A 15,902-nucleotide genomic window follows, 5' to 3' on the forward strand; every position below is an offset into this window, starting at 1 on the left:
GAGACAACCGAACTGGATGGACAGTTAAGCACAGGAAGAGATGTCTGAGGAAACTGTTTTAACCTGAGCCTATGAAGGATGTGTTAGATCAGAAATGTCACAAAACATCTCAAGTAGAACATATTCTCTCTTGCCATTTTTCATTTTTTCATCTCCAGGGAGGCAGGAGCAGGAGGTGGCCGAGCCCAGGTGCCTGTCCCTGTGAGAAGCAGGGTCCCTCCTCTCCCTAGCACAGCACCCAGAGCCACTGACACCTTGTGGCATCACTGAACCGGCCAAGAGCTGTTCTTGCACCTTCCTGCTTTGGCCTCAAAGTTCCCATCCAGCCTCCCAAGTTCCTTTTCTAATTTTCTTAGCCAGGCCTTTTTTATGAAGAAGCCTGGCCTTACCAACCTAAAATTGAAGATGATTTAATCAATAAAAAGTCCCTTGCTTGGTATCCACCTTAGCCATGACCCAAGTTTTTTAACCAAGGGGTTAAAAGAATCATAATACATTTACCTCATTTAGATTGAAAAAAAAAAAAAAAAAGGCACAAATTTAAAATATACAAGGACTAAACGAGGTTTGCCTTTAGTCTTATTTCCTCTCTATTTAATTTCATGAAAGAAATTTGAACTTTTTAATTTCATGAAAGATGAAATATTCATTGGCATTCAAAACCAAAAGAATGAGGACAAAATTATGAATGCTGAGAAATGCTTTTTCTCTTAAGCTCCTGCCAAGAATTAATTTCAAAATTATTTTGATATTATTCTGGATAGCAGCATAACCAACACTGGCACATACATCAACAATATTGCATTTCTGTGAAAATTCCAGGACTTAACAGAATTAGGTTTCCACAATAGCCTGATGTTATGAAATAGCAGTTATTTTCCAATTGACCGAAGCAGGGGGCTTACTTTGATGAAAAAATATACGTGATTTTGACATGTCCTCCTACACGAGAAAATCTGAAAGATTTAACAACAGCAGTTTCACTGTATAAGGTGCATTTATTGCTGTTCTACATTAAACTTGAGGGAAACACCACATTATCTAACAAGCTAGTTAAACATACAGAACAACTCAATCCAGTCTTACTCTGGTATCACAGGTTATTTATTTGACTTACAAGGTAAATCCCAATATTGCTTGAAATTTTTAGTGCACAGAATTAAAGTTGTCCGAGAAGACATCAACAATAACAGTATTTTGAATGCCACTGTGTGGGTTCCTGAAAAATACTTTGTGGCAATTGTCCCATGGTACTAGCTAGAAGTTTTTAAGTATTATACCAGAACTCACGACAAAGCTCCAAAAGATTACACTTAGTTCTGTGTCAGCCCCTATTTGGTGCATTACTGACACCACCAGTTATACTGTACTAACTCAGCTTCAGCAAAAGTTCAAGCTGCCCCCACTTTAAAGAAACCAAAGTTTCCGAAGAAAGCAGTGTTTTCTCACAACTCTCACACAAGCTAAAGAATAAGGACACTTCAACTTGGTACATTTTCTTCCATTTTAAAATAAAAAGAGAGGAAGGAAACATTGTCAGTTAAGTATAAATGTCACACATTGCACAACCCAAGATACAACGCTTTTTCACATCTCACCATAAGAACAAATTGCCTCAGCTCACATTAGATGTAAAACAGGTGGCCTACACAATTGTGTACCCTGAAACAACCCTCACTGGAAGGCAGAGACTGCTCTCTAACAGGCTCTTTGCGATGGGGAAATTTATCCTGATGTTAGCACTAGAAGAGGCAGCTGTTCCGTTACGCATATTTAGTACGTGACTGGCCACCAAAGCTGAACAGCCATGGGCAGAATCGATGTTGAAGCAGCAGCACAAGAACTGCAATAAAAACTGAACAAGTTAGGAACAGTACTGCTGCTTAACATCTCTCCTACAAAGTAAACATTTTAGAGTTAAGTACAAATCCTTCCAAGCTGCTTTTAAATGCTATTTATATATTTACTTTTATTCTCCCCCCAGTAAAAATAATTTCTTTTGTGCTTCTCATGACGTATCTTGTTACGCTATCATGTAGTCTTCCTTTGCTGATTATTCAGTTTTGATGGGGGACTACAAAATAAATTTCTTGTATCTTGTTACGCTATCATGTAGTCTTCCTTTGCTGATTATTCAGTTTTGATGGGGGACTACAAAATAAATTTCAGGAGCACTTGGTATTAGAGTAACCAAATAGCTTTAATAAAAAGTGATGCTGCCATTAAAAAGGCAGAAGATTAAAAAAAATTAAAGCTCTTTATTAACTTATCACTAAAATCTATAATATTCCACAAAGGTTACATACAGCAACATTACGCTGTTAAGAGGACAGTACAACATTTGTAAGGACCTGTATATTATCCGCATATGCAATTTATTAGCCAGTTGAGCTACAAGATGTTACTTACCACAGGCAAACTACTGTGCTTTTAAGAAACCTGCATAGAAATGATTTGATGTTTCTTTTATTTCGGACATATTTACAAAAACAACTTCTATGTGTGTTAGCAATAAATAATCCCAATATTCAAAATGTCAGTGCTCATGCACACACCGACAAGATGGCTGCATGCTTTAAAAATATTATTTACAGTACAGTCTCCTTCATAGCCCTCTCCTTAATAATAGCAGAAAGTGCATTTTCTTCCATATTCTTTCTTCTTTCCTTTTCATTTAGTCTTGCTTCTGAGGGATACAGCCTTCCATCTCAACAACTTCTGGCCAGCCTTCATACTTGTTTGTGTCCTTGTTGTTCTTTATGTGCTACAAATAGAAAACATCAATCTACCATTAACATAAAGTCATTTATCCTTTAAAGCTTTAACTCAAAGCTTTAAAAGACATTTTATTTACTTATTTTCAGGCCATGGACAAATACGACATCGCTATTAGGCTCTTCTGCTTTGTATCAAATATAACAATCTCTCAGTATTCACCACAGTGTAGCTTGCTCAGACAAGTGCATGCTAAAAACAGGGAAGTCATACTGGGAATACATTTTTAAAATTCATTATGGATGTTTAGGAAGAGACAAGCAAGGAAAAGACCAACTGCATTAAAACATGAATTATCAGGAAAAAATAAATAAGGATACTACATTTATAAGGCACTGAAAACCAATAGTAAGATTTTAAAGAACTTTAATGTTGAATGTTCACCTTTTTGGAATATTAGGACTTAATTTTTCCCCCAAGAAACGATCTGCAGTCATGTAAGACGTTACTGCCTCCAAGAGATTCCCATTGCTCCTGCACTAGTTCCCACTCCCTGGCAAAGCTGGGAATAGAGAGCACGCCTTCCTTACCCTCCCAGTACAAAGCTACTTTTACAGTAATTAAAGGCAACAAATGACTCATGTTGCATTGTAACAGCTCAAGTACAGGAACACATTCTGCTTCACAAATTTTGCTTTGGTAGCAATAATTTTTGACATAAAAGCAAACTGAACAGCTGGGAACACCAACACCTTAACTACCACTTACCTGTTGGAGGTCTACCATTGTTAGTGCATCTGAAATACAAGCGTTAGCTTTGAATTCTTCAGTTTAATTTGATTCATTTATAAGATAAATGATCTAGTTGTTGGGATAATAAGATTTTCCCCATCTAAGAATTTTTTTTTTCTTATTTGTGAAATCACCAAAGAATCTTTTTTGTGCATTTAAGAGGAGGAGGCTAATCAAAGAATAAATTTGAAAGTAACACTGTGTGCCACTACTGCAATAGATACCCATCTTCCACAAATGCATGGTATTTAAAATACATGTTACACCTTTATTAATAATAGCAAAGTGTTAAATTCCAGTAAATTATAGAATCACAGACCTGTTCAAATGGACTTTTCGTCTTAATTCCTTTTCCACCGCAGAAGACCCAGTTGTCTCTGAAGCCAAGGTTAGTAATGGATGTGCTTCCTAATTCAGCAATCAGTTTCCGTGCTTCCTCATTAAGCCTTGAGCAAAACAGAGAAGTCCAGTATGTGAATAAGATACGCGCCCTTAGAGCTTTCACTGTTCAACCATTCAGCTTTAATCTGATTAAATATAGTTTAAGTCAGTCAATATTGGGCAAGACCTACCTTTCAAAATCAGATAAGGCTAGTTCTGAAATCACCCGATCTAATAAGCACTGCTCTTTAATATTATAATCTCAAGGCACCAGCACACAAACCTATCGGTACACCAACAAAACCCAAGAACCCTCTCCTCTGAGGATTTAGACATACATCTCAAGTCCTGTTAGCAATTCTCCAAGCAACTAAAAAAGTTAACCTTTAAAGTAAACATTGTTTGCAGGCTCAAGCTGAAGTCTCGATAAAGTAAAAGGTATTTCAGATTAGAAGAATGACCTAAACGTATGAAAGAAGTTCTTGTCTGCTTGGGTCTAATTCAGAATTCAGAATGCTGCCCCACGGCACGGCTCAGTGCCTGCAGGTCCAAGCAGGAAAATTTTAGTATGGAAGGGAAAATGATTTTGTAAGGTAAGTTATCATTCCCAGACCTCCAAATAACAGCTCTTTACTTCCTTTCAGTTACTAGATTTGCCCGATTACTAAACACCACACACAACTTCTGATTATTACTACTTGCTGAGATATAGTTGTTTAGACTCACTTTTGCTAAAATTATGAAAATTATTAAGTAATTTGGAGGATATTTGCACAACCTATAGCCCAAGATTTTAGAGCATTAGGGTGGCTTATAGTTAGAAAAAAATAAAAATAAAAATATTTCATCTTTTAAACATGACGGTTCTTCACAATTTTAATTATTTTCAAGAACTGGCATTTATGGTTTTGGCTAATTATGTAATACCAGTAATAAGCAGTAGTCCCTGGCTGTCGGCATGAATAGGCCAAATTCACCTTCTTGTTTAGTTGGCATTGTATCTACATATAAGCTTTCAAAAACATCAGCTGTGAGATGGTTATTGAAACAAACTAACTGTACTTACTATTTGAAACACCAAAGAAGAAAGGAAAAAGCAAAACGAAAAGTAGTAAAACAAGTGAAAAAAACGACAGAAGACCCAGCCTTGGCATAAAGAAATATTAATTTGGTTTCTTCTCCTGAAAGCATTGAGTGTACAGACACTCAACTATTTCCTGCACATACAGCACATTGCAAAGACCAGACTTTGTCACAGGAAAGCTGCTCCTGTATCAAAAAAATACAGACAAGTTGTGGATAACAAACTGAATGAAAAGCGGGGAAAAAAAAAATAATATACCAAACACATCAGCAAAAAGTTAAATATTATTAAAACAGGGGAGGAAAAGGAAAAAAACACAACCCTTTTTATTTTCACTATGAAGAGCAATCCTTTGGATAGGATGACTTCAGTGCGAAGTAGATTACGATTACAACACAAATTTTAAAGTATATTCTAGTATCTATTAAAGCTGACCAAAGTTGAGAAGATTGGAAGATAATGCTGAAAGAGAACGAAAACCTCTTAGGCTATGGCTACTTTAATAAATTAAAAAGCTTTAGCGTGGAACAGTCCAAACACTGAGGCCAAAAAGTGCAAGTTGCACACTAGTAACCTCTCAGACTTCAAAAGGAATGATACGGGCCAATTGGAAATGGGCTCTGCATTCCTGTAACCACCAAACTCTTCTCAGATCAGCTCCAAGATACAGTGCTGGATGGAACAGACCAATCTGCACGAGAGTATATTCTCACAGTCATGTTCCTGTATCTGGACATATCTGAAATTACTAGCATAAGACAGGATGAGCTATCAGCAATAGGAAAACCAAAACATCTCCAAAAAGACAGACTTCTCTGGCAGCGTACATTAAAAAAAAAAAAAAAAAAAAAAAAAAAAGAGGTGGGGACAAGTTCTAGGACAGCGGCTAGAAACTTGCAGGGTCTTCAGGAACTGGGGAGGATAAGGGTATGGTTTAAAAAAAAAGTACAATGCTTGACATAGCCAGAGTAAGCAGTTTGTTGGACTGACGATATGCCCTACATTGTCTTCTGGTTACATTAACATCTTTCCTCAAAAGAACAAAAAAGCCAGCTAATGAGCCAACTACTAACCTCTAGACTTTTCAAACTTTCAAACACTTGGGATATTTCTGCTAAAGGGTCTAATTTAATATCTCATTTATTGTTTCTCTGTTGTTGGAATCACAAAAGTATACACCTAACAGTCCTCTACGTAAATACATATATAACCCATTACACCCAGTTAGCTTTAATTTGATCCTTGTTGTCACCAAGTCACATCAACATAATAAAACTGAAAGCACAGTTTCAAATCCACAATCTTGGAAAAACAAAACTTAATCAAAAGTGATTATGTGATAAAGAATGCATTTTTTTCTAGTATAAAACAGCATTTAAAAGTTTAAGCGATATTTACTATGTAAATCAATTACATACTTGGTTGCACCATCATCATATGTTCCCATCAACACTATCGTTCCATCCTGGATGGACTTCAGAAAGTCAATAAATGGTGCCACATCTGAAAAGAGAGAGAACACAACACTGTTTAATAACACACAGCCATTCCATATTTAAACCCCTGCAATGCCTTCATGCAAAGACATTCCTTTTAAGGATATCTGTAAATGTACTTATAAATTCATAAAAAGATGCTCAGTGGGAGAAAGATAAAATGCATCAGAGAGAACTCTTTGATTTTACAGAAAGAGTTTCACCCGTACTGTGTAAAGACATAACCACCAGTGGGAACTACTGAGAGAACAATGAGTGTGATTAACCATCCCATTCCCTCCCACCTCAATTATTTGTGCTTCTTTAAAGTTGCACTCCCCTCACAATTACAGAGGTAGAGGCGAAGCACTCCCTTAGCTATCACCTAAAAGTGCCACAGCAGATGGAGCCAGGAGAAGGGGGGAGAAAAAAAAAAAAATAAAGAAGAGAGATATTTAAGTTGTTTGTCTCTAACCAGCTAAGGTGACTGCTCTTACCTCCTCCCCACATGTCAAAGAATTTAGTATCTAATGGTTCTCCTGTTTTACCTGGAGAAAAAGAAATATTTGGTGTCATCAAATTTTGCTTCAAGTGGATACAAAATAAAAGAAAAAGCCCACAACCTCTAAAACCAATAAAGAGAACTCACTTCATAATTTGCCTTTTTTTAAAAAAAAAGTTCTTTTGGAAAAACAGATAATACAAGTATAGGTTGCCTTTAGTGCCACATGGAAAGGAAGAAAGATTAAAATTGCACTGTATGTTTTGCTATAGACTGGAAATTCTTATTCGATTTAAACAGAACAAATAGAAGAAAGTGGACAATGCAGTAATCTCATTACCTTGCTTTTTTTCCTGCTATGCTGTCTATGAAGGCAGCGTTTGATGGAAGGTAGAGTTTTCTTCTGAATACATACATTTAAAGTTTGGGAGACAGGGAGAAAGACTGGCAGCTACATAATACAAAGACACGTATTTTGGTTCTGAACAGATTGAGACAATTTAGGAGGGCAAAACAGGATTAGGTAAGTATTGTTCAAGTCATGCTTTAGATGACATAAACCTGAGTGCAATCCAAAAATAACATGAATTTATATTACAGTTAAAAGACACAGTGCTGTATCACTGCTATAAGGAATTGCATCCTACACATTAAGGATAAATCTGCCAGCCCTGATGTTCAGTTCAGCTTTCAAGGTGATAAAAGTGACACACAGGTAAAAATTGTGTGGTTTTTATAAAAGTTAAGAATCCTGAACACAACTACATAATGTGATGTATTAAGGGACAAGATCTATAGATATGGACTAATTACATGTATCAATTTCAAGCAAGGAAATAATGAGCTGGTCTTTCCGTCTAGAAACAGAATTGTTAAACAAGTTTCACTGAGAAGAGATCAACAGAAGAATTTAGTCTAAAAAGTTTTATTAGTGATGGCACCACACTAAGTCAAAAGTATGTGTCTCATGTCCTTTTCCATTTTATATGTACATTAGGAATTTATCTGATGTATCACTGAGATAATGTGGAACGCTGTGGTGACCATTTTTACCACACATTTTTAGAAACAAAAGCATACTTTGTTTTTCTACTTTCTGATAAGAAGGTTTAAGTTCCAAGATCTGATATTGTCTCGGTATAAATATGCTGAATGTTTCCTTTTCTCCTCCTGCTTGCCTTTTACCACCCCTTAGCATTTCACCTTAAATTTTGGAAACAATTTGAAAATGAAGACAATTTGCTCACTTAAAATGCCACTTACCATTGACCAAGGCCACGTTTATTCCTCTGCCAACATTATTTTTAACTCCACTCATTAAACTGAAACAAAAGAAACAATTTTATTTTTAATAGGACAATTTTCTGATGTGAAATAGTTCTGATTTTTAAATAGGACCAATCAAATTTTAAGAGACACATAGTTGAAAGACCACATGTTCATTAGTACTTATACAAAACAAAATCTCCTTGAACTAATCTGAACAGAGAACTATAGACTGACTATCCCCAGTTGTATCCATTTCATTTGCTCACTTAATCATCTTGGATTCAAAGCATGCATGTATATTTAAAGTGTCACAAAAAATAAAGTGCTATTAATGTATTTAAGAAGATTCCTTGCAATTAAAGAACCTGAAACAAATAATAATTTGAGGAGCTTAGCAGAGTCACGTAACCAACATTTAATGGGTTTTTTTTGTAAGTAAATGAGGAACAAAAATGTGTTAATGAGTTTAAAAGCTAACCGAACAAAATTAATTAGCTAACTAACAGAATTAAAAGCTAAGTGAATAAAATTAGTATTATAGCATCACACTAAGAAACAAGAAAGCCAAAGCAGTTAGCTGCTTGTACCTGTAATAGGACACCTAAATCAAAGAAAAATAGTTAATACATAGACAGGACTTTATGAAAAGTTGAACATAAGCTTGGAGTATGGTTACACATTCCAACAAAACTATCACAATCTGTGACAGCAACTACTTGGCCAAGCTCGGACTGACAAAGCAGCTGGGAAGAAGAGATGTCCTGTGAAATGGAAGCCCTTCAGAGCTGTAAAGAGGAGCTAATGGGGATGTTAAGACTGTTGGGCAGGATGCTGTGCTGCCTTGGGCCATGGTGCATGTACCACTCCAGTGAGAGAGAGCTTCCAGACCTCCTTGTTCCTTTTCACTAGCACTGTATAAAGATCTCTGTTCTGCTTCCAGGCCCCAAATATCCAGCATTAGCATTTTGAAGGCGAAAGTAAAAGACAGAAGGAGAAATAGGAGTAATAGTTGAAACAATTACATAAATTAAGGTAACGAGCCTCCAGCTGAGATTCAAGAAAGCACCTCAGTGTAAGCATATAGGTGGACATATCTCGTCAGTTACAAATACACTCTAACAGATGCTTTAAAATCAATTCTGATCAGGATTTCTTCAACTTCCGTAGGTTGCTCTAGGAAGGGGCTGCAGATCTGTAAAATCCTGTTACATTCAAAACTTTTTTCACATTTCCTCTGCGACTATCTGATTTTCAGGTCATGTCTAAACATCCGTTCTAAGCAACAATTTGAAGGAGTGCATCTTTACACACACAACTGCAACACCAGCTCTCTCATGCTAACTTAATAGGGGTTGGCTAGAAACAAGTAATGGTCTATTACTGAAGTATGACAAAAGTCTTCCCCTCTGATGCTATCTTTTGCACCCAGGATGAAGAAAGAAGGCCAAATTTAGAGGAATGTCAAATTTAATAGACAACTATCAGGAACAGACTCAGTATTAGCTAGTTCAGAGAGGCCGTGCAAGTTAATGGTAACTCTTGGCACAGTGACTTCAGCTTTAAAGAACTAGTAATCAGAGATGAGAGAGTTCATTCTTCTTCTCTTAGTCCTCTAAGTTATACCATCTGTCAAGAAATCTGATTAAAACTAAAACTCCAATTCAATGACTTCTGAAACAGAAGACTTGACAATTTCTGCTGAAATGCAGAATTTAGTTCTGGTGAATAAGGAACTCCAGAAGTATTTCTTCTCTGATCATATGATTTTTATGTCATGTCTGAGCATCCTTCTGACTAATAAAAACATATGGCAAATAAAGACTGAAAACATACATGAAAAAAGGCAGTGAAATTCTGAACACAATCCTTTGCTTATATAAAATTTAGTGGACATTTAATTTACCAAAAAGAATGAGAACTTCCTTTTAATTTAACTACAAAATTCTCTGTAAATAAATACCAGTCAAAAAATATCCTGGGTGACTAGATGCTGAAAATCTACATATACATAACAAAAGTTATGAGGGATTTCAGACAACGTAAAAATCTTGCAAATATGAATACAAGAATTACTAGTTATTAAAGGAATGCAGTGGAACATTCTGCTAAAAGGTTATAGTGTCACAATCATTCAACTTGTTTCTTAATAGAAATAAAACTGCATAGAGATGTTGCTAGTAAAGAAGTATAGTGATAGCACCCTTTTTCTAAAAAGCCCATGAAGTATTAACTACAATATTTATTAATTTGATGATGGCTACAGTTTGTTCTTTCTAATTTGGATTATGTCCTTCCAATATAGGAGAACAAGGCTATAACTGAACTTCTATACAACAGAATTCTTATTTCACACCAAAATCTCTATATAAGAGAAAAGTTGCAAAATTAAATGCATTCTGAATTTGGGAGCACCTTTACTGCTCCCATAAACCAAGTCACATCCTTATGTTTAATACACAGCAAAACCAACTATGTTGTAAATATCTTTGACAAGTTATGAAAACTTATCCCTGCTTCCTTGTCTTGGAAGTATGAAGAACAAAGACTAATCAAAAAAAAGCATTTTGCAGGAGCGAGTTCACAAAATATCACTAAAAAAAAAAAAAACTACCGAAAAGGAAGTAAGTTCTTCTAGAGCTGTGAGAAACTACTCTAGACACTGGAGAGAGCTTGTGCACCAAGTCACACACGCTGCAGGCTGTAATGTGACAGCTTTCTCACAGGAGGGCAGTCGTTCCTCAGTTTTAGAATTCTTCCCACAATTTACAATCAACAAGTTATGGCAGCTTTTGGAAAAGAAATCAAACATCTTAGAAGCAAAGCAGGAGGTAATATAAAATTAATCTCATTTTCTGGTGGACATTTAAATAGGCATTACAAGTCCTCCTCAGAAGGAATTGAGAAAGACTTTTGCCACAGGAAGTTGGACTTAAGACTCCAATAGCTGCCCACTAAGGTGTGCGCTAGTATTACAAGAATACTAGAGGATTACTTGCCCACAACTACTGCCTTTCCCTCACTTTCTTCAGTGAAATACTCAGTAGAGGATGTTTTGGTGTGATTTTCTTTTCTTTTGGATTTTTGGGGGGTTTTTTTGTTTGTTTTGTTTTGGGTTTTTTTTTTAACAGGAATAACAATGGCCCAGAGAAGCTGTGGATGCCCCATCCCTGGAAGTGTTCAAGGCCAGGCTGGATGGGGCTTTGAGCAACCTGCTCTAGTGGAAGGTGTCCCTGCCTGTGGCAGAGGGGTTGGAACTCGATGATCTTTAAGGTCCCTTCCAACCTGAACCATTCTATGATTCCGTGATCTCTTCTTAGTTAACCAGTGAGACATTAAAAAAAAAAAAAAAAAAAAAAACCAAAACAAAACCCCCCAAAAGCTATACAATCCTGAAGTTAAAGTTTTGCTTGCACTCACACAACTTCTAGTCAGTCAATCACCTCAAGTCTTCACAGACACTTCCTAGCAACCGGAAGGAGACTGTAGCAGATTTTGCAACACCAATAAAAAAAAACCACTCAGAGAGATTAGATAAGAGTGTCCAAGGTCACAAAGTGAACCAACGACAAGAATGGAAAGCAGAACCCAGTGGCTTTCCATCCCTTCGTGCCAACGGTGCGCTCACGCTCCCTTGGCACGCGCTCCCCGACCGCACCGAGATGCTCCGCTGCAAACCCACTCCCACACAAACCACCCAGCTGGAGCCAAAGGGAAGGGCTTGAGATCTGAAGGGGGCTCGTGGTTCTACCCGAAACACGAAGCAAGGAACCTGCATGTGTTTAGTTGTCAAGGAAAAGAGGCTCCCACTTTAATTTCGCTATGTCTTAATTGCTAGTTAGTGCTAAAAATATAATCTTATCTTCAAGATCACGTAAAACTAATCTTACTCTCTAAAGTAACTCTGTAAAGCAATGGAAAACATAAACCAATTCCTTTTTATAGGTTAATGAACCTGTTTACTATATTACATGGGGTTCTGCTGTCCCCAGTGAAGTTGCCGTTTGCTCTATAATTCACTAGTACCAACTGCTGTAGGTGCTGTCTGAGCCACTCGGTACTAACAGAAACACCTGCACTGGAGTAGTTTAAATGAAAACAGAAGACAAAGGTTTGTAAATGTGACTGATGTTTTAAAAAAAAAAAAAAAGACCTCCTGACAACACTAACATAATGTCTTTTCTGACAAGTGACATGCAAAATTGAGTGGATAGATTATGTTATACAAAGCTGCACACACTGGGAGAAAATGAGCAGAACAACCTAAGAGCAAAGAAACAAAGTCTAAAAATAACTATTAATAGCCCCATTATGGGGATTACTTAAAGGGAATTCAGTTAAATACTCTAGGCACAGTATTATTGTTAATACTGTGTTAAAAATACAATTATTAGAAATACAGAACTTAAAAACCAAACTGTCTCAAGCAGTCTCCTCATTTCACAATTACTTTAACTGTATTGACTTTAGTTACCATCAGCACAATTAAGTAACTACTGATCACTAAAATACTATTTCTCCCTTTGAAGTCATCCTTTAAAGAAAAGTGGGAAACATATTCTGACACTAGTACTATGGGAATAGATAGTTTAAAAGATGACTTGCAAAAGAATTTCACAGCACAGTTTAAGCTGATGACATTCAGTTAGAAGTATCAAGAATAATTACTTGAAAATACAATTGTTCATTGAATTACTATTACAAGCACAAGAACAAGTTACTTGGAGACAAGTCTGCATCTGACTTGACAAAACCTAACTATATCATAAGCCCGTAAATCTGAAATAATGTGTAAGCTATCCTGCATGTATTAAAATAGCGTACATTTATGAATTTACTGCAGAGAACCAAGTGTGCTTCATCAGAGATTAAATATAATTTTCTCATGTGGTCAAACCGTTGGTAAAACAAGACCTACAAAGAATCACTTAAACATCTGATCTTTTGTACAAAGCAATACTAGTCAGCATTTGAAAGAGATACTTAAAGAAAACAGGTAAAAATACTCACACATTATCTTCTACACAAATTTTAGGTCCAACTACATTTGCTGCTCCACTTGCCATTTTGAATGCAAAATGCTTTTCAGGACAAGCTTTAGAGATCCCACATTTGTACCTTGGAGGTTTTGTAGCTTTCATAAGGAAATAAAATAGGATTTTAGAGACAACACCACAGGCAGGTTAAGAGAAGCATCAGTCAGTTTGCTGAAAGAATGCAAGGAAAAGAACAAAGACAAACAGTATCTCACATCCACAATTTCACAGCAGCTTAACATAATCTAGGCTCCTCATTATTCCACTTCTTATTCTCACCCTGCTGCTTGCTCTGGGACTGTCATCAAAAGCCACAAGACAAAACTACAAGTGAAATGCTGGCAAAAAACAGGCTTAACCAGAAATTTAGGAAAATCAGGAAAAGAGGAAAATTAGTTTCTGATTGCATTTAGAATGTAATTAAGACTTTCTTAACTAAGAAAATTCAGCAGTCCTTCTGTTATTGCCAAAAGCAAGTCAGAGCAGTAACACATGCATATGAATACTCACAGTGTGCAGCTGCATCCAGTGCTGACCTAGCTAAAATGCAAAAAAAGTTTTACAAGATGTTACTATTAAAGTTGTCACCCGCTATAAAAGATCCTACCAAGTTAAAACCTTTCTGTACCCCTACAAAAACAGGTTGGTTGAAGTATCAAATACATCCAAACATTATGTTCCTATATAAAATATTAACTTTTACACAGTAGAAGAATGAAAGCGATTAGGGACTTATTACAAGAGTAGGCTAAATATTTCATACAGAAAATAACTTAATGCACACATTATGTATGTATACTATACATAGAAAAATAATGAGAAGTACACACATTAGAAATAAAAACAGAATTCTTAAGTGTAAGAGTTTAAGACAAGCTTAAAACAAAATGAATTCTATTCTCAATTATGGCTCAACTAAATATTAATAGATGTCTGGAGAAGAGAGTCATCACTTACCAAATATGTGTCCTAAGTTTGCATCCATTTTTATTTCAAACACTTGAGATATGACATAAAACGTCAATAAAAATATCGCCACGACTACTACCAACTTGGCAGCACCTATTCAGAAGCAGAGAAAAGTTTCAAAAAAATTATCTGCAAATGATAACATTCAGCTTACCAAAATTAACTACACGAGAAACATGTATCAGATTACATTAAGAGAAACTCAGAACCAGGATGATCATTTGTGGACTCGCTGAACAGAAGTAATCTGTGAGAAATAGACATTATAACGTAGGGTGCAACTGAGCCAGCCCAGCAGGTTACCACACCAAATTCTTGGTGTAGCATTTCAGCTTTCCCCAGCTTCATGCTGGTCTGACACCAGAGTACACCGACTCAGCTCAGCAGCCAGCACAAACCACAGAGTCTCCTATGGAAATCCAGCCTAACAAAATGACCTAAGCTGCCCTAACTGGCTGCTGTACAATGGGGAAATGGCCAGTTTCCCCCATCCCACTTCCCTGTTCTTAGGCATGTTTCCTCACTGATCACAAACACTCCTCTCTGTCTCCTCCCAACTGAGATATTTCTATTTTAATGTTTGGCCAAGACTGAGTAGGGATCTGTTCATACACTGTGGCTTGGCTTATCTCATCAGTCAGGTGTCAACGTTTTATTAAAAAAAAAAAATGCCCAGAAAACACCAAACAAACAAAGCCTCCTTTCCAACAAATTTAAATGAGTGACCATCAAAAAGCAAATTTGAAAACTCAAGAGAGCTACTTCAAAAACAAATAAAAAGCAGTACTTTCCCTTTTAATATGTTGAAGCCACAGGTAGCTCTAAGTTTTACAAGCCCAACTTTCTCCAGTGCTGAGCGCTCAAACTACCTGCTGGGAGAAGAGCTGGAAGCACAATCACAGCAATTCACAGCTGAAATGGAAGCTCAGGTGTATGTGGTACTGCTGTGAACCCTGCCAGTTTTTAGCATAATTTTGATTAGATTTCTACAGAATACTCCACTTTTAGCTTATTGTAAAATACTGAAAGCAGAAGTTAGGTGAGGAGGCATCTGATCAACATCCTGCCTTCCTGTCTCACCATAGTATGTCAAACTGTATGGAAGAAGCAACCTTGCAGCATGCTTCTCTTTCTCAGATTGCCAGCCAAATAAACCTTTCAGAAAAAACCCCAAACTTATGTAACTCCTGCAGATCTCAGACTGCTGCTGTGATGGGCTGTTCAGAAAACCTGAAAATAGACAGATTACTCAGCCTTCAGAGGGTTGAGAGATGCTAATCAATCCTTCCAAAAGGCTAAAAAAAGATCAGGGGATAGAAAAAGAAAAGGAAGATGAAAAAAGAGAGAGAACTTTCTTGTTTGCTTGTAGTTCGGTTCTCCTCTCCCACTTTCCCTTTTCAGGTGTGTGAACACATACATACTGTGTAAGAAAACACAGACACAAACTTAATTTTAAAATATTATGCTGGAACTCCAGGGATTGTTGCATTCGAAGCGAAGTGAACCATGTGTAAGCACTAGACAAAACAGATGATCTGAACATACGTTAAGAAGTGGAGAAAAGGTTTTCAAAGCAACACTGCTTAAGAAGACAAGATGGCACCAGGTTTTGGAATGTGTAACCTAGCAAGTGGTAGTTGGAGAGCATGGTGTTTCAGCAGACAGTAGGTGTGATGAACGAG

The 15,902-nt window shown here is 36.6% G+C and overlaps 1 protein-coding gene across 2 annotated transcripts in view; it reads right to left on the minus strand.

Annotated features, from left to right (window-relative positions):
- Window positions 1-2,181: 2,181 nt before the first annotated feature.
- FAM3C (family with sequence similarity 3 member C) overlaps window positions 2,182-15,902 on the minus strand; it is a 29,612-nt gene continuing 15,891 nt past the window's right edge. For both annotated transcript variants that reach the window (XM_014964020.1, XM_014964022.1), the window contains exons 3-10: window positions 14,209-14,313; window positions 13,762-13,791; window positions 13,226-13,349; window positions 8,213-8,271; window positions 6,945-6,995; window positions 6,391-6,475; window positions 3,827-3,953; window positions 2,182-2,764 (exon numbers count right to left, since the gene is read on the minus strand). In XM_014964020.1, the coding sequence (XP_014819506.1) occupies window positions 2,675-2,764; window positions 3,827-3,953; window positions 6,391-6,475; window positions 6,945-6,995; window positions 8,213-8,271; window positions 13,226-13,349; window positions 13,762-13,791; window positions 14,209-14,313 (671 nt within the window). In that variant the 3' untranslated portion in view covers window positions 2,182-2,674. The remainder of the gene's footprint in view (window positions 2,765-3,826; window positions 3,954-6,390; window positions 6,476-6,944; window positions 6,996-8,212; window positions 8,272-13,225; window positions 13,350-13,761; window positions 13,792-14,208; window positions 14,314-15,902) is intronic.

The sequence above is a fragment of the Calidris pugnax genome, unplaced genomic scaffold (assembly GCF_001431845.1).
Source record: "Calidris pugnax isolate Ruff unplaced genomic scaffold, ASM143184v1 scaffold44, whole genome shotgun sequence".
NCBI classification, from domain to species: Eukaryota; Metazoa; Chordata; class Aves; order Charadriiformes; family Scolopacidae; genus Calidris; species Calidris pugnax.